The sequence below is a fragment of the Nanorana parkeri genome, unplaced genomic scaffold (assembly GCF_000935625.1).
Source record: "Nanorana parkeri isolate BGI_ZX_2015 unplaced genomic scaffold, ASM93562v1 scaffold156, whole genome shotgun sequence".
In the NCBI taxonomy this organism is placed as follows: Eukaryota; Metazoa; Chordata; class Amphibia; order Anura; family Dicroglossidae; genus Nanorana; species Nanorana parkeri.
In genome coordinates, this window is record NW_017306424.1 from 436,131 (window position 1) to 455,940 (window position 19,810).

Here is a 19,810-nt window from a genome sequence, read left to right on the forward strand (position 1 = left end):
GTTTTTTTACCCCCGAGCCACACTCGGGAATACCAATGGAAACGCGCGGAAAAACGCCCCAAAGAAGCTCCTGTACTTGTTTGGGCGTAGGGCGTTTTTCAGCGCGTTTCCACGAGCTGAAATACGCCCAGGTGGGAACCATGTCCCTAAGGAAGTATTGGATTTCACTGTTTGAGCGTTTTTCAGCGCTGAAAAACGCCCAGGTGTGAACCCGGCCTTATTCTCATCTTATTCTTGATATGATTTATTCATTTTTATAATATAAATGAGCAAATATGCAGATTTGTCACATGAAAAAAAAACTAAGTACACCCCTTCATTTACCACCACAATAAATGCATAAATTGGCACCTAATATGGACCACTTTATTCACAATCGTAAGAACCTCCTTGGGGGGGTATGTAGGTGAAACCTGTTGTGTTTAAACTTCAGATTTCTAAGGTCTCGTGTGTGGTGTTGTCATGCCAAGGTCAAAAAAAAGCTCACTAAGGTTGTAGAACCCTTCGAGTCTGACAATGGGTTTATTAACAATTGGCAAATTATTTGAAATCAGCCATTCCACTGTAATGAAAATAATCTGCAAGTGGCGTAGATTTCAAGGGACTGCTAATTTGACCAGCAAATTCTTATCAAAAGCTGATTGGTACTTAACCTCCTGCCGTCCGCCCGTTAAGAAAAACGGCAGACTCCCATTTCTCCTGACGGCATTTTTTTCCTGCTCGCACGCACCCCCTAGCGCGCACGCACGGGCAGGAAAAACCTGCCCGTTCTTTACAGAACCCCTACTGACCCCTCACCTTCAATCCCGGGATCCGCTAGCCCATCTGTGGTCGGGGAGGGCGTCAGGAGTTAAGATGGGAGGGAGATCAGCATCTTCCTCCTTGCTGATCTCCCTCCGAGGTCTGAATGCAGAAGTGATGTGTATGACATCACTTCCACATTCACCTGTCAGTCATCTGGCTGCTTATAGCCAGAGAAAAGAAGCTGATGAAGCAGATCTCTGCTTCATCAGCTTCTTTTGCGGTCCCCAGGTGACATTAGGGGTCTGTAAGAGGTCTCCATAAAGAGGACCTGTCAGTGTGCCTTTGCTATTATATAGGAGGATTGTTATCCCCCTATGTAATGGTAATAAGTATTTTAAAAAAATATAATTTTTATTTATTTTTTTTTAAACCCAGAATTATTGGGTCCGCCACCACCACGTTTACGCACATATAAACGTAAATATGTGTCAGCGTGCGAAAACGACAATTGCGCTACACATGTTAACTATCGCCGCAAAAGTCACAGTGAGAGCAATGATTTTAGGGCCATCAATCACTGATAACACTAAGCTGATGAGCGGTAAAAGCTTTTAAAGCGTTGCCTATTGCATATTGTGGATTATTGTAGCTTTTTGATGTTTCACGCGCGTGCAATTTTAAGGCTTGACATGTATGGTGTCTTTTTACCCGATCTGACCCCCCCTTTTATATTTTACCAAAAAAATTGGGTAATAATAAATGTTTTATAATTTATTATAGGGGAAACAGGTTTGTTTTGTTTTTTTCCTGTAATTTTTCCTTAATATAGTAAAAAATAAAACCCCCAGAGGTGATTAAATACCACCAAAAGAAAGCTCTATCTGTCCCCAAGAAAATGGTATATGCTATGGCGCTGAATACTGACAAATGGCCGGGATGGGAAAGGGGTGTAGACACCACAGACTTCAAGTGGTTAAAGAAATCTTCAAATTTACTTGAATGATATGCAGGTAGCACTTGCAACAGTTGGGGCCAAACTGCATGCAATTACAATCAGGAAAAGGTTGCACCAATTTAACCTGCATGGTAAGTGTCAGGAAAAAGCCTTTGCTGTCCAAAAGAACATAAAAGCAAGACCTTCTGGAACAATGTATTGTGGACTCATGACACAATGACACAATGATAGGGTTATTTGACCACAGTACCTGTTTGGTGCAAACCGAACACAACATTTTAGGAGAAGAACCTCATACCAACTGTAAAATGTGGTGGTGGAAATATAAAGGCCAGAGAGTAACCGCTCTCCGCAGGTATCAAACAGCAAGTCCCGTGTTTATTGATCCAGTCAATTGTACATCACAAAACAAGCTCCCCAGACCAACGGATACCTCTCACGCGTTTCATCGATGTGGCTTACTCATGGGCCTCTATGAGGTATTATTCTCTGGCCCTTATATATATACTTGGCGAGCGCACACCTTGTAGCCTGCACCTGCGTGTTTAATACAGCATGAAGCCCGGCTTGTGAATTGGAACGGTGAGGACTTGGATGCTATGTGGTGGTCCAGGGTTGCTTTGCTGCTCCATAGTGTGGGCAGCTTGCAGTTGTTGAGTCTGCTATGAATTTTGCATTATACCAAAGTGTGCTTGATAGAAAAGTGAGGACATCTGTCTAAAGGTTTAAGTTAAACTGGGAATGGATCTTTCAGCATGATAATGACCTGAAGCACGTTAGCAAATCCATCATAGAATGTCTCAAAAAAAGAAATGGAGAGTTATGTGCCCACCTAGTCAAAGCCCAAATGTAAATCCCATTGAAATACAGTGAAGGGATTTGAAGCTGGGAGTTCATGCACGTAAACCCACAAACCTCTTGCAACTGAAGACATATTTCATGGAGAAGTGGTCAACTGCAAAATGCCTACAAGTCATTGCTGCTAAAAGGGGCAATACCAGCTTTGATGCCAAGGGTTTACTTACTTTTTCCACAGTACACTATTGGACCTGTTCATATTTTTGTAAATGATCCAAAAAAAAAATGTGTGTGTCTTGATGCAATGATATCACCTTTCTCGCTCTCTAGCCAATGTTTGAATGAAGATCTAATGTTTCCCTGTTCAAAGCTTTCAAAAAAGAATTTCCATGGGGTGTGCTTACTTTTTCACATGATTGTAGGTGTGACGGTCAGGTGTTTATCTGGTGTATCAGCTAAAACGCTCCATTTACAAAACACCGGAATAAGGATCGTTGCTTTACCAAAAGAGACAGTAATGTGTAGCTGAATCCCATGTGATTCGATTATTAGTCCTATAGCTGGAAATGAAGATCCTTGTGTAAAGCTTTTTTGAGCCTTCTATCGCCTACTTCTCACAGATTAACAACAGAAGGACTTTTTGGGTAATCATTTAATGCAAAAATGTAACAATATTTGATATCATTTAAGTACAAAAATAAACCAATAGAAATGCATGAATATTTGGAATAATACATATGAACAGTGTACAGGTCCCAGCTTCTTGTCTGAGATTCAACAATAAAAAAACAACCTCTGCTTATAGGAAGTCTGTACTGAGTGAAGGAAGTTGCCATTGCTAGTCTTCCCTTCTGAACATACTAGCTCCTGGCTCTCGTTCTTCAGTACTTTGACTCACTAATCTAGAACAAGTATTTCTTCACATTCTGACTTTTATGATTTTGTTGCGGGTCATTGACTCCAAACGTATAAAAACCGGAAGCAGTCAGACACCTAGTATTTGCAGGAAGGAGTGAGAATGGCAGCTATTGTACTTCTCAATGTAGGTTTTCTCCAACCTCACCTGTTTCTTTCCCATCTGCCTCTGAATGCATGATGCCAGAGAGTCCTTACACGCTGCCCAGCTTCCTGATAGGCTGGGCCGCTGACTCCATGCTTACTCGTCACCAGGCAGCTGGGCTTCCCAGCCAATCAGGAAGCTGCCTGGTGACGAGTAAGCATGGAGTCTACTTCCCTGCCAATCAGGAATCGGGGGTGAGTAATGACTTTCCCCCACGGCTTCCTTATTGGCTGGGAAGCTCCACTTTGTGACAAGGGAGCATGGAGTCTACTTCCCGGCCAATCAGGAAGCCGGGCAGTGTGTAAAGACTCCCCACCGTCCATCTTCCTGGTCGGGAAGCTGGGCAGTGAGTCATCACCCGCTGGAAGACGGCTCAATGCACCCTCATGACCTGGTGACAAGGGAGCATGGAGGCGGCTTCATTACACGCCACCTAGCTTCCTTAATGGGAGTTCCGGTATCGGCATTCAGCATCAGCGACTACCGGAAAAAAATATTGGTACTCGATACTGAAAAACCAGTATCGGTGCATCACTAGTATTTATAAAGCAATGAATGTCACTTTCACCAAACATTCACTGGTTGTGAATCAATTACTGTCATGTAAAACACGTGCACTTGGAAGATGCACCTGCAGTACTTTATACAGTAAATCTGTTCCTATGTGTGATTGCAGTGCTGTTTCTTAGTGAATACTGGCTTGTAGTGTTCCTTATTGTTATAGGTGATTATCCACATATAGTAAGGAATATGGAAGGCCGGCTCAGACTAGTGTCTTGTGTTATACAGCGTGATCTGGACTGATACAGACAGCACCTCCTTCAGGCCTGGTTCACACCTGTACGTTTTGTAGCGCGTTCAATGCTCTACAAAACGCTCAAACATGAAAATTCCATTGTTTTATATGTGTATGGTTCACACCTTGCCGTATTTCAGCCCGTCTGAACGCGCTACATAACGGCCTACGCCTTAAAAAAGGTACATGAGCTTCTTTGCAGCGTTTTTGTTGCGCGTTTCCATTGGGATACAGCCAAGTAGCCCTCGGAAACGCGCGTTTGTCGTGCGTTTTTTACCGTGAATCGCGGTAAAAACGCATGTCACGAAACGCACGACAAACGCACATATTCCATACTCCTAGGTGTGAACAGAGCCTTACTGCTGTGTGCTTTTCACATTTAGGAAAAGCTGTATGTATGCGGTTAGGTCGACATAATGCCTGCAACATGTCAGTCTCTGTTACTGCAGTAATGTGCTTGCTCCACCTTCTACCAGCCAGTGCAGAGAAGAGAAAAAAAGACGCATGGTTGGTCGTGTGACCCCTTTTTTTTCCCCTCTTTAGGGGGGAAATATAAAAATATAGATTGCTGCACACTCGGGTTCTGCCCCCAAGTAATTACTATTCTTTCATGGCGGCTGCAAAATGTAGAATCTCCGGTGAGGCTGTCCGCCATGTTGTATATTTAAAGGTCGAATCCCTATCCAGGAGCAGACACACCACAAGCTGCCACTCTTACGCCCGTGACTCACTGCAAGTGAAGCCGAGCGCAGCAAAGCTGCAAGGTACGGACGTTCGAGGGCTTGAGTAGCTGAGCTCGGCAAGATGTAAGACTTCATCTTCAGCCAATCGGCTCACACGTAACAACTCAATGGACTTTGCATCCTGACGCGCGGGTTTATAAGCGCAAGCTGATTGGCTGAAGATAAAATTTTTCATCTCTGTACGCTCAGCTATGTGAGCTCTCGCAAGCTGACGTCCCGGGAACAAAAATTGCAAGACGCACTGCACACTTCCCATTGCTCCGCATTGCTTCGTGTGCAGTGTGTCATGAGCTTTAGTGAACAAGGTGATGACATTAGAATGGGCTTAGTCCTGTAACACAATGAAACTAGATTCAGAGAGGCACAGGGGAGAGGCTTTTGTAGCTAACAAAAACAGCAGCAAGTTTCTTATTGGTGTCTGCTCTTAGGTGGGACTTTTACTTTAAAAAATGTAAAATGGTAATTTACGTGTAAATAATGTTATTAGTAAGGATGTGTCGGTGAAATAGAATTTGCCACAAAATTACCAATGCTGATGACATTTTGCCAAAGTGAAGACTCCATTTTGGTCATGAGCCACTCAGGCAAAAAATGTTTTGTTTTTTTTGGTTTGTTTTTTAATGTTATTGGGTACGGAGTATTTGTTTTAGTGTTTTGTGTGTATATATATATATATATATATATTACACACCAAAAAAAAATGTTTTCATTGTTACCTTTTGTGGAAAAAAACAAAATTGAGACTAATAAGGGGACATATTTTCACCAAAACAACAGGTCCAGGAAATTTCTAATAGGAGTCCATCATCCTAATGAGCCTTAAAAGCCAATTGCATTTTAGGTACAGTGAGGGGGATTTATCAAAACTGGAGCAAGCCAAATCTGGAGCAGTTGCTCATAGTAACCAGTCAGCTCCTTTCTTCAGTTTGTTCAGTTGACATTTGAAAATGAGAGAGAGAAGCTGATTGGTTGTCATGCACAGCTGCTCCAGATTTGATAAATCCCCCCTCAGTGTCTTTTAGTGTTTTGTATTTTTCTATGTATATTTGTGCACTGTCACTTTACATGTATTTTCCTATTTTTTTTTTCTTCAATGTTTCTTTATGGGGGAAAAAATTGAGGCCAATAAGGGGATGTATTTTTTCCAAAAAACTGCTTTAGGACCCATTCACACCACATCCAGATCTGCTGCGGACTAGTCCAGATTGTTTTCAGACCCAACATGCATCCCAATGCTATCTCTGGCCTCTGCTCACACCAGCGCAGTCCGTTCCAGACCAGAAAAACAATGCTTGTCTCATTTTGTCTGGTCTGGAATGCACTGGAACTGCAGACAGGTTCCCACCATTTTCCGGGCCATATCTGGTCTGGAAAATGGTGTGAACCTGCCCTTCGAACATTTGTAATGAGCGTTCATAATCCTTATGAGCCTTAACATCCATTTGCATTTTAAAAACCACATTTATCTTGCCTTCCCTTTTGACTCCAATGCATTTCAAAATGTTGCCAGGCTTCCAACTTTTCGATTTCTAATCTAAACACCAAGTGGGTGTTCTGGGAACAGGGTTAGCTGAGCTGCTGTGAAAATGAAGCATGGATTGGTCCACAGTACCTGCAGCTAGAAAGGTAAGAGAGGGCTTTTTATAGAACTCGTGCATTAAGGAAATGTAAACACTTTTTATAACTGTCCATAGCCCGGCCAAGATTCACTTTAAAATGTAAAGCTCTCCTTGTTCACTGGCCACTGGGTTCTAGCCCCTGTCTGTTCATGCTACATGCCAACGGCCCTGATGGCTAGTACCTGCTAATTCCGGTTCATCTTTCTACTGATTTGGACCAACCAGAACAGCCCTTGATATACACAGTTGAATGAAAAAGGCATAGTAATGCATAGTCCTATGTGAACGACTGATAGCTGCCTATTGTTACAAATGGAAGACGCAGATATGTGGGTCATCTTATACAATTTCAGTTCTATGTTCTTAGACCTAATTTTTCACAAGTTATCACTATAAGCTTCGATCTTACTTGACCTAGTAACTGAATCTGTCAGATTTTTTTTTTTTTTTCCCCCCTTAAAGTCCTGCCTAAAGGAGGCACCAGAACAGGTTCACTATTAATTTTGTTGGCCAGAAACCCTTCCTTGTGTGTACTGCGGACATGAATCTCCCTCAGTTACTAAGAACCTGATATCTCTAACCTCAGGGCTGAGCGCCACCAACTGCTGTCACCCTGTTCAATGAAAAGCATCAGTGGCCAGTAGTTGGCAGATCTTAATCCTGCAGTTAGGGACTACATGTAATATGAAGGGAATTCTTCACATATGAACTCATGCCTATAAGACTTCTGATATACACTGAGTGGCCAGATTATTATGACCACCCCATCAGTACTTCGTTGGGCCGCCTCATGACTCCACGAGATGTTGAAAGGTGATGCGAGGAATCTGACACTGCACTGTTGCCCTTCTGTTGTCTTGTACCAGTCTTGCCACTCTCCGTTCTGCCCTAACATTGACTAGTCGCTGACGGCCACAATTCGCATGTTCAGACCCAGATTTTGGGCTGACAGTCCAGTCTTTAAACACTTTAACAACAGCTGCTCTTGAACATTTAATGAATTCTGCTGTTTTGCTAATACTCACTCCATGGCTCGCGCCAACAATCATCCCACGTTCAAAGGCTGTTAAATCGCGTTGTTTACCCGTATCTTCAGAAAAAAATCACTTCTTCTGTCGTGGTAAACAACCTGCTGCCCTATTTATAATGGTCTGGCCCTCTAGTAACTTTAGCGCCAAATTATAGCTAATTTGCCTACAAACGTCAGGTGGTCATAACATAGTACAAGATGTCTGCCTACCCCGTCCAATGATGAGGGCAAAAATGGGACTCTCACTGGACAGCAAAGCAGCAGGACGTAGTCCTAAAGTGGCAGGACTACAGACCACTAGTAACAGTCCTAAACTACTTTCAGAAAGGGATTTGGGAGTTAACAAACCCCTGCTAAACCCTTGCTACTTTCACCAAATAGGCAGTAAAGTATGCCTGAGAGTAGGTAGTGATATTTTAGAGCACTTAGTACATCACTTTTCATTCAAAGTGCCAGAGTCCAGTCCCATTTCTTTTTCCACGCAATAAAGAGATCTCACATTTTTACTTTTCTTCTGAGAGTGTTGGAAAGAATACCTGACAGAAGTATCTCCCTTAATGCCAACAATTCACTTTGTTCTATACTTGTATGGAATTTCTATGTCCAAAAAAATAGTTTCCTGCACAGACATCTTTGTGTCTGTGGCACGGTATAGAGGATTTCATCAATCTTTCAATATAAAGGAAGTGGAGTTTACTGATGTTGGACTCACTGGCTCATTTTCACTGGCAGAGAAGTCTGTAATCCTCAAATGATGTCCTGGCTCCAACTCTGTATCCTGTGAATGACCGCCAGTTGGGTACTCACAAGAAGATTGATGTAACTGTGTGGATCCAATCTGAGGTCTGTAGCCAAAGCTCTCCTCATACGAGTCCTCTGAATTACCAATGTAGTTCTCATTGAAGAATTCCAGATACGTGGGTGACTGTGGCTTGTATAGAAGCTCCTCTGTTGTTTGATTAAGAGGACTTCCATGTTCACTGCTATTAGGAAAGTACATAGCATCAGAGGTTTCTGTACTGATAGTATTGGGGGGTCTCTGGATGGTGGAATACATCGTTTCTGTTTGCTGGTCACTTTCTTTCAGGTCGTGGCCACTGTCCACCTTCTTCAGAACAGTAACACGTTCCACCTCCTGAGGAATGCTGGTTACGTCTGGTAGGATGCTAACGCATGCTGGTCCCTGTTCAACAAAAAATGTATTTTATAACCTGGCCGGGTTTAGCAGCTGTACACGTGCGGTTACCTGCAATACATTTATTTCCATCTTTAGTAGAAACACAATCGCTCACAGAATCGGATTTACACAATATTGGTAACCATGAACGCATCAAGAAAAGGTTCTTTGTTAAAGAAACAAATGTATATTTGTAATACCTGAACAATGCCTGCATCCAATCAGATTTTTCAGATATTTTGACATTCATCCGCGCCGACTAGCAAGATACTGAAGCTTGGCCCAGCGGTAGAATCCTCCAGCCACACAGTTTAGTGTAGGTGGAGGAATCTGTTGCACTTTTTCCATCTGACCATAGAAAATCTGCAGATAATCTATAGGTGTATGGCCAGCTTTCGGCTTCCCCTATATAGCGAGATACTTGTAAGGGCCCAAGTCTTAAGGCCTGCAAAGTCCTAAATTGTGGGCTAGTGTCAAGAGAGGAGTGTGGTGCGAGGTCCCAAAATGTGGGCTGTGGAAGGTCTCAGCTAGACATGTAAGCTGTGGAAAAGTTTGGTTCGGATATTTATGAATCCAGATCCGAAATTTGTTTCGGATTCGGACGAAATCCCAATTTTTGTTAGTTTCGCATGAGTTTAGGATTATTCGTTGCAAAAACCACAGAAAACCATATACAGAGAATACTAAAGCTGAAGCTCCGAATACCATTCGGGAGCTCCAGAGAGCAATACAGGTCTGGAAGCCATATTAAAGCTGAGGCTTCCAGACCCGAATGGCCTTCAGGAGCTCCTGAAGGCCATTCGGGTCTGGGAGCCTCAGCTTTAGTATTATATGTAGATACTGCATATGGCTCCCATGTTGCCGTAGCGAAAATTAGTGTTCAGATCCATTCATAGTTACATAGTTACATAGTATTTGAGGTTGAATAAAGACATTAGTCCATCAAGTCCAATTCAGATGCATTAAACTGAAAAACTCATCTGATTGGCCAGAAAAGTCACATATCCGATTCAGTTTCCTTTTTAAACAAAATTCGGACTGGATTCGGAAATGGAAATTCAGATTTGGACGCATTTGGATGCATTGAGATTCAGATGTGTCCGAATTTCAGAAAATTCATCCGAATTTGGATTCGGATTGAAACAAATCGCACGTGTCTAGTCTCAACACTGTCTTGCGTCATGCCAGAATGGGCACATATGTTGCCATCTATTGTTCTTGGGTAGTCATGTTGATGTGTTCATCCATCCAGTCTAATTTTTGCCCCACGTGTATCACTTTGATTTTTTCCGTTGAATCTGCTTTGAAACTGATCAGCCCGGTTGGCGTTTTTAAAAATCTTTTTTTTGTAATGAGATCATCATTTAGGACTTGTTCATATTATCTCTGCTGATCTATGCAGATTAATGAAGCTCAACGTAAGCTCAACTCAAGGGCACATAGAAAACAAATGGTATGCAAATAGCCATTTACCTTTGGTGAACTGAATGAGAGGACTTTGCTCTTGTTAGGTTTGGGAATATTCGGATAACATGTTTCTTTCAAACTGGTGGGAAAAAAAACATTTATAAATGAATATAGTTACTAAAGCTGAAAAAGACTTGTGTCCATCATGTTCAGTATTTCATGTCTGCCATTTTGGTTCAAATAAAGACAAAACAAACTCCCCATTGAGGTAAATGTTTTTGAAAAACTAATTCCTGACCCTCCAAGAAGAGCCGGATCATTTCATGGATCAAAATATTTCCATATGCTTTAAGAATTATGACTGAATATTACAAGTTAGTCCTTCTTTAAGGGATATCTATATATGTTGTCACGCTGTCTGGCCTGCAGTCATATTAGCAGTTTAATACCTCAACAAGTCAAAACTTACAATGTTTTCATTTGTACCCTCTACTCTCTGATGAGCAGATGTGGCACTGCACTAGATGTGCCGAAAACAATTTATAATAGAGTGAATGAGCTGGATTTGCCTTGGATATAAGTCATTATACAGTATATTTCTGCAGAGACAGAAGCTCCATACAGACACATAGACCAATGAACATGGAATGAACAATAGCTGTAACACCAAATCATTGTGATATAGGGATCAGCCATTGTCATATCTACCGATAATCGGGGCTGATATTCCCAAATGTTTTAATTATAGGTATTAGTTAAATGTACCGATAATTGACTGAAATTCTCACAGTAGGTGCTGCTGTCTGCTGGTCAGAAAATCTATGTGCTGCCGGCTCAGTTCGGGTATTCTGACAGTGGCCGGTGGCTCCTCTGTTGATTGAAAGCAGGCAGTGGGCAGGTTCATTAGCCAGCCTGCCATTGGAATTTTAAATAGCAAATAGCAGGCTGGATATTGCACTGACCACTCCCTGCTGTTTACATTCTGCTGCCGACTGCGAAATCCTGTCGCCGACAGATGAAGGGGGGTCAGAGGCTCAGTAGGGATCGACCAATGCTTACATTCATCTGCTTGTGCAGCTAGATGTACACAGAATATCGGTACCTGATATCGGTTATTGGCCTGAAAGGTGGCCCATAATGGGTATCGGTTCTGAAAAATGGTCGACCCCAAGTATAATATATGTACATCTGTGATGTGTATTTGACATTCAGAGCATAACAGCAATATTTCCTCATTTTATAATGTTTTTCGTTTAATTCTTAATTTCTATATTGTTGACATATTTCATGTCAACAATACTGAACTATTCGCAATGACTGGCAAAGGACTTGAATATGTAAAATAGAGACAGATAAGCACTCACCATGCCCTCTTCCAGCATCCTGCAATGAGTAATATGACCACCAGTACTGACACTATGATCACAGGTAGGAGGATGGACATGATCATTGCTCCCGCTAGAGAAGAAACAGGGGTTCTATTAGCATTGGTCATCTCTGAGCCTGATGAAGGGGACCCTGTGTGGCCCCAAAAGCGCTTGCTAATGAGAGACAGCATTTGTCAATAAAGAAACACTTAATTGCTGATTATCATCGTGTAGTGTGCTGGTGACATCCTTCAAACTATCTACATGTGGCGGCGCCATCCGCAGTCATTTTGAGCAGCCGTCTACATACTATGGGAATCCCGCTAAGGAGTGCGGCAAGGTTTCTCCTTTCCTATTAGCAAACATGCCTGAAACAAGCCCATGGACTGCTATAAGAGTCATATTGTCTATTTATACTAGCCAACACCGTCTGCTAATCATTCTTGGGGTAACAGCTGATTGGGTGGATTAAATTCTGAGGCTTGTCACCATTGGTTCCCCTGGGACTGAACTGGCACTGAGGTTGTCTGTAAACTTCTGGCCTGCTTCATGAACATGTATGCTCAGTGTGCACTTCCCAGAAGTTGGACTGTAACTGCACATGTCATGCATTTCACGCATCTCATGATAAAGGCTCATAGATTGATCTGCTTCCATTCAAACAGAAGCATCCTGGCAAGTGTATGAATACAAAGTAACCATTGTAAGCACCCCTGGTCCAACCCCTGTCACCCACATATTTACTGGACAGTTTGGCTTGCATGTCAGTGTAAAGAATATAAATTAAAGGCATCAGAAGTAAAAGATACATTTATATATTAAGTATTATCATCATATATAAATCATGTACAGTTATCAGTGGTCCTGTAACTATAACTTAGACACACTCACCATCTGCTTGTGTGGAAGCTTTAGTAAATTGTATGTCGGTTTCACCTCCACCTGTAACAGCCACCACCGCAACTTGATATTCTGTATTTGGTTTAAGTTGGCGGATGGTGGCATTCATTATTTTTGGGTCTTTAATAAAAAATCTGCACACCTCTAGACCATCTGTAAAAAGCATAGAGAGATATCAAATTGTAAGTTCAGCTTTTATATACCCTTCAATCCTATTTACATCTTCAAATAAAACCTTTCATGAGAGCATGTGGGCTACCAATACTGAGCTCTCCTGACAATGCTGGTTGCCTGGATGTCATACTGACCATCTTTCCTAATGGTTTGACTCACTGACCTGAAATAACTTGAACGTTTACAACTGTACAATTTTGGGGTTACTCTTACCTTTCATACCAGTGATAATAGTAACAGAGAGAATCAAAAGGAGTAAACCTCCCCAGTGGGAATAGAGTCAGCAATAAAAACTGGTGGGTCGCAATCCCGTGTTCAGTTAGTCGCCACATGCCTTCCACTGCACTAGGTGAGAGGCTCCTCAGCCTTCCCATAGCGCATCACTGTCAGTTCTTGCACCAAGCAGCCATTCAAAATATGCTGCTGAGTATCTGCTTGAGGTGGGCTGGGGGTATGGCCACGAGGGAGCTCCATCCATATGTGTGTTGCTTACAGCTCCCTCACGTGTCCTGTAGAGCTGCCTGGACCAAAGTGATGTCACATTCTGGATCCCGGCACCTCTACAGGGCATGCAAGGGACCTGTACAACAATGCACATTTGGATGGAGCTCCGTCACAGCACAGCAGCATACACTGGACACCAGGCTAAAGATTCACTCCAGTTCTCGTAAGGTAGGAAGACTGGGTGGATCTTAAAAAAAAGAAATTACACTTTGGAGTGTGTATTTGTGTGTGAGATTGTGTCAGTGGTTGTGTGTATCTGTCAGTGTTTTTGAGGGACTGTTCACACTAACACACTGAAGTGTGTTAATTGCACAGTCCCATGTGATTAATGCACTGTTCCATGCAACTATACCTACTGTGTGGGAGGTGCATTTCATTGCCATTCATTTGAATGACACCCCAACTGCACCTCCTGCCGACAGTTCCATCACCCGCACTGGAATGTGCGGTACCGCAATGGTGTGCGCTCCAGTGCGGTGCGACTTGGGTCGCAACTTAACGACCAAGGTCAAATGTGGGTTCACAGGTTGAGAACCACTAGCTTAGTTGACCCAACATTTCGCTCTGAAAATCAAATTTTGATGGATATACTCTTAATACTAAAAAAAACTAGCTTTGATAAGGAAATAACTCCATACAGATTGGCTGTCGCCTTTACATTTGAAAACAATTTTAGCAAACATTGCTACAAAACACTGCACTCTCTGCTAGCTTAAAATGAGCTTCTAATCTTACAGCACATAGAATACCGTAGGATTTTCTGTGAATCACTGCATATAGATCTTATCGATTACCTAAAATAATATGACGATCAGATGCATCCAGTTCACAGTTCCTTCCTAAAGTTTTCACATAGATGGTGTAGCCCATCACAAATCCTTCTTGAGTCTCATCGATTGGATATGGAGACCAGTCCAGGGACAGAGAATTGGCATCGATATTCGTAGTTACAACTTTTGGCTTCTCTGAAGACACTATAAGAGAATTTATTTACTTACTAATGTGGAATAAGTCCTATACAAAATGTGTGTAGTGACACGCTTCATCTATCACCATCACCCATACAGAGTTTACCCTTTATCTTTTATTAAAGCCCAATTAAACTTTCAGTTTAAACACTCTAAGTACATTCCAGGTGCATCAGAAATAAATATCTGCACATGCTCTTTAGAATGCAACCACAACCAGTGTAGGAAAACCTGTCCCCTGCCAGAATGCCATAGAGTGGAAACTTTTCTCTTTGGGTGGAAGCAGTGGTCTCCCTGCAGAGGTCCAACACCTCCCCTGCCAAGTCAGAGCTAGAGCTCTCCAATGAGCAGGGAGCATGAGCTTTGCCAATTGTAGAGCTATAGGTATGACTCAGCAGAGGTGTTTTGGACCACTGCAGAGTGACCACCACTTATACATAGAGAGCAAAGGTCCTTCTCTACAGCATGCTAAGAAGGAGGCAGAAGCTTTATTACTCAGCATGTAGCTGCTTTCTAAAGACAATGCACTGTAAGACTTTGCACACCTTTTAATATGATGCATCTGCAATGTATTTAGCAGCTTTATACTAAAAGTTGAGCTGAGGAACTATCATTTCAGAATTCATCTGCAAGTGTCCCCTTTGGGTGAAAGCAGGTATGACATCCTGAACAAGCACATCGCACAACTACTGTAACTAAATGGTTGGACTTCAGTCTGCAAAGTTCTGTAAATAACAGCTGTATAAACGTTCCTCCAGGCACCTGCTAGTGGAGGGATCCATGCATCTGAGTTCCTTGAGCCACCCATCTGCTGTGGCACTTACAAGGGAGTCTCTCATTTAATATTGTATATACCTATATTTTATTTATAGCTAATTAATAGAAAGCAATGAGACTACTTAGTAAAGAGGTGGAAACTGCAGCCTAGAAATATCATGTCTGAACCCCCCTCTGTGGTATAAAAACCTACAGGGTTATATATTCACTAAAGGGTGAAGAGTTTGGAGAAGGCAGGAGAAGTGAAAAATCTAGGACAATGTAGCTGAACTGGAGAGTGAGCTGAATTGGAGAAAGTTGTCATAGATGGTTCATGTCTCCTGCCTTCTCCAAACCCTTCACCCTTTTGTGAATAACCCCGTCAGTGTTAGCCCACCAGACTCCTCCCTTACAGTCAATATATTTTGAGGTAGACTGACCATTTAATAAGAAAAGCATAACTTAAAAGGTCAGTAACACACAGCAACCAATCAGACGTCAGCAATTTCTCCACAGCTCTAAAATAATAAAAGTTGAAAAAGTTGGGCTGACATTTTCCTGCACCTGTCTTTGGTGTGTCTCATCTACTACACCCAATATCCTTTTACTTACCCAATTCCTCTGTATACCCAGTCAGCTTCTCCAGTAAGTGCTCCCCATCTTCTTTAGATCCATAAATTCTAAAATTGTATCTAACGCCACGCTGAAATGACTCTGAGAAATGAAAAGAGAAGGAAGCTATAAACTTTCATCACTCTGAAGTGCTAAGCGTCTGTAAACTCTAATGACTGAAAAAACAACATTTAATTTTCAGGAATCTGCATTTAAAGCCCATTTGAAGTCTCACACTCTGTTGTTATTTGTGACTATTTGTTGCTAGAAAAGTCCCTAAAATACCTTTTCTTTTCTCAATGGAAATGTTGATTTCTGCTTCAGTGTTCTGTGCTCGCAAAGCTCAGTAACAGCCACACCCCTCAGGACAAGTATCCTCAAACAAACTTGTACCAGCTTTGTTACTTTACAGAGTGCCTATTGGACTATACAGTCCTATTTAGACACCCAGCTCAACTGTTATAGCAGGAAAATAGAGCTAAGACTATAAAAATTTAAGTTTTTAGTATAATTTCTATCTGACTGCATATCTATTTCTGTCACTGCAATTGAGCTTTCATGACTTGAATGTTTTTTTACATTTTTACCAGAATGAATGACATCTCCTTGGCTGCTAGAATTATACTTTTTCCATTGAAGAGCACAGTGTGGAGACCTGGGAGAGTTGCACCACTCCACCACATAGCCATACACAGCAGGAACTGGTCTCCACGTTACATTGATCTCCCCATCTCTGCCATGTGTTCGTTCTGTGTTCACTTCCGTATTGCCTACAAGCAGAGCACAAAGACATCCTTTATATGGGAACAGCATATAGAAATGGCAGCTAACAGACTATCTCCTGGCTAACCAGGCGGAGGTAGCCAAACTTTTGCTCTCTACAAGTGAATCCAATACAACCGTGTAACAATGTGACTGCATAGAGAGTGTACATCATTGGCTACCAGTAAGAAATATCTTCTTTAAGCTCTCTAGAAATGTTTAGCCAATTTTCTATTGTTCCCATATACAGCAGAGCTAGGTTGAAGCTGCAGGACAAACTCTAAGAGGGATTCACCTCCACTTTACGAGCCAGTGTTTGGCCAACTTGTGTAAAAAGAATCTCTTGATGGCCTTGAGTGTTCCCTATAAGAGGATGAAAAGCCTTAGTAATGGAACGTTTCACGGATTACTAGGCGAGTCACTGTTCACTGCTGGGCACTGTGGTTCCTCAAACTGGTCACTGTGCTACTCTAGGACACAGTAGTAATGTAGCAACTGGATGGTCCTAACAGCTCCTTTCCGGCCCACCTAAAGAGTTGAAAATGGGTAAACATCCCTTTGAAATGTTTTTGGAGGGAGATTTTTATTTGTACACTTTTTTGCAAAGAGCTTCCCCAAAGCTTGTGATGAAACAGCGCAAATAACCGAAATCATTGTCTACAATACCGAATTGTACTTTATATAGACTTACTGCTCCCGTTTGTTCCTGGGACCTTTATCTCAGCCGCTGGAGACACACCGGCCGAATTCTGTGCTGTGATGCAGATGGCGTGAGCTTGTGTTCCAAGGTCCATACTGTAGCTATTCCGATGAGCAGACACTCTAGTTTTGTTGGCTATGATATTGCCACCGAGCGGCCACCATTTAATATTATAGTGAGAAATGTTTCCATTGGCGCTGAAACCTGAAGGATGCTAAAAACACAAATCAAGTTACAAGACCATGCAAAGCGAACTAGACTCTAAAAACACATGACCTTAATACTTCACAACCACAGATCCCAAAGAGATCTCACACTCAGTTCACAAATCTAATACACCAGAATAAGGAGACTTATTGGAAAAAGTATTAAAAAAGTGACAGTTATTTTCAGTTGCATCCAATGAGATTTGAAAATTACAGTCACATGCAGGGCCGCCCTATAATGAGGCAGGCTAAAGGTGCCCACACACCTTTCGATAATTATACGATCATCGCGGGAAATCACGCAATCGTACGATTTTCGCAAGGTGTGTGGAAGGCGTGCAACCTCTCCTACTGTAAGGTCGCACAACTTTTATCTTATGAACATGTTCGAAAACCCGCCGAGAATCTAACGATTGTCGGCGGGTGTGTGGCATGTTCGGAAGATAAAAGCCGCACTGGCCGGTGTGCGCAAGCGCACACTGCGCGTTTACCATTGCGGTCATCGGAAGCCCGACCATCAGGGGGGCGGGCTTGCGATCATTGCAAGTATGATCTGCCTGTCCAAGATGGGCAGATCGTACGTTTTTTTAATTACCTTACAACCATCGCAAGACAAAAGTTCTGCGATGGTTGTAAGGTGTGTGCCCAGCATAAGGCAGTTGTCTCAGGCCGCATCTCATTGGGTCATTGGGACAAAGTGTCCCAGGCTCCTAAGTGTTCCTAGAAACCTGTGACGCTATGGTCGGCGTGCCACCCAGCTTACTGACAACAATGGATGGCAACCAGTTACATCTGTAAACTGGGCGGGATGCTGTGCACCACAATTGACCCACGCACCTCCAGTCTCAGGTGGCCTGACGTTTAGGGACGCCCCTGGTCACATGGCTAAAATAAAGATACATAACCTTGTGTTAAAGCTTTGTAGTTTGAGCTAATCTAATGCATATTACAACTTCATAATTGATAACTAACAACATTGATAACTAACAATAGATACTGGTGGACCGAATGTTATTGGAATGCCAACGATGAGGTCTGCCAGCTGAAGTTCCTTGATGCTTCCCTGTCCTCCAGTCTCATTCCCCCAGCTGCATTCTCTATAAAGGTAGAATAAATTAGATTAAATCCCCAACAAGGAGAGTGAGACCCCTATAGAGGTCCCTCTTCTCTCCCAAAAACGTGTTTTTACTCTGAGGTTTACATAAATTCCCCTTTTTTCACCATTTATTGTACAATTGTAAATAATTTCCTGGCACTGTGACTCAAGGATATGAATGCCAGTGAAATCAGTGGGCGGAGCTGGGAACACAGACCCAGAGATCTCATTGCTTCATCTGTTTTCCTCCATCCAAAGTGAAATATATTTGAGTGGACGAAGTTCTAGAATACTTACTTTCCAGTAAAGTGTCACAGTTTGTCCACTTTCATTATGATGAATTTCTCTCCAAACATCAAGTGGAGCAGACGGTGCTATAAAAATGCAAAATAAGAGAGAAATCTTGTGAGGTGTACACAATGCACATTTCATCAGTACAAGTCATTATAAGGGACAATTGCCACTGTGTCTGTGAAGGTTCTCATTCATCCAGGTCATAGTATATCTGTAAAAAATTAGTCAAGGCAACTGGACTTGCTGTAATTTTCTTGAAGACGTTTCATTGGTCATCCAACCAGCTTTCTCAATTCAGAATGACTTGTACAAAAATGATCTGGGAATAAATATGGTGAATGTTGCTCCAATCCACATAATCTGTTAGGTTAGTGGCACCAGGTAATCAACACCTGGTTGTGACTAACACATTACGTGGATTAGAGCAACATTCACCATATTTATTCCCGGATAATTTTTGTACAAGTCATTCTGAATTGAGAAAGCTGGTCGGATGACCAATGAAACGTCTTCAAGAAAAATACAGCAAGTCCAGTTACCTTGACTTATTTTTTACAGATACAATTGCCACTGTTATGTCTAGAAGCAATGAAAATGGCCTACTATGTTCATATATCCTGTCACTGCGGAGAGCAGCAATGATCTGCAGAATGTGCCGTTACTACATTCGGAATGCTGTGACTGCCACCAATCAGATTCCATGTTTCATCAGTTAAGAACGGTAAGACCAATGTAGGATCCAATCTATTTGACTTCCATGGGCTCCGGCACTTTGCATATTGCTCTTGGCTTTTTAAAGCCCAACCCCAAGAATTTTTTAAGATCCCTTCCCTGGTTAAAAAAAAGGATGGAAAGCAAAACTACCCTCTCCCCCCTTCCGGAACTGCACTCTTATGGACCCAGACACCGGTCCTCCATTGGGCTCAGGGTGGGAGCACATCATTAAGCCGCCCAGAGGATTGATTCAGAGAACAGTGCCCACATCCTTACATAGTGCTGTTCTCCGCATCAGACCACCGCAGGAAGAAGAGGAAGAGGGTGGCGAGAGGTCACATGGTTGGACTGAAGACAGTACTAACAAAGTTATATATACCAAAGAAAAAGCAATCGGTGGGGGGGGGGGGGGGCTGTTCATTTTTTGG

The 19,810-nt window shown here is 42.3% G+C and overlaps 1 protein-coding gene across 1 annotated transcript in view; it reads right to left on the bottom strand.

Annotated features, from left to right (window-relative positions):
• Positions 1-8,409: 8,409 nt before the first annotated feature.
• OSMR (oncostatin M receptor) overlaps positions 8,410-19,810 on the bottom strand; it is a 28,671-nt gene continuing 17,270 nt past the window's right edge. The window contains exons 9-17 of the mRNA XM_018554389.1: positions 18,672-18,748; positions 17,064-17,286; positions 16,198-16,380; positions 15,611-15,712; positions 14,069-14,248; positions 12,588-12,749; positions 11,694-11,787; positions 10,396-10,468; positions 8,410-8,928 (exon numbers count right to left, since the gene is read on the bottom strand). Of these exons, the coding sequence (XP_018409891.1) occupies positions 8,410-8,928; positions 10,396-10,468; positions 11,694-11,787; positions 12,588-12,749; positions 14,069-14,248; positions 15,611-15,712; positions 16,198-16,380; positions 17,064-17,286; positions 18,672-18,748 (1,613 nt within the window). The remainder of the gene's footprint in view (positions 8,929-10,395; positions 10,469-11,693; positions 11,788-12,587; positions 12,750-14,068; positions 14,249-15,610; positions 15,713-16,197; positions 16,381-17,063; positions 17,287-18,671; positions 18,749-19,810) is intronic.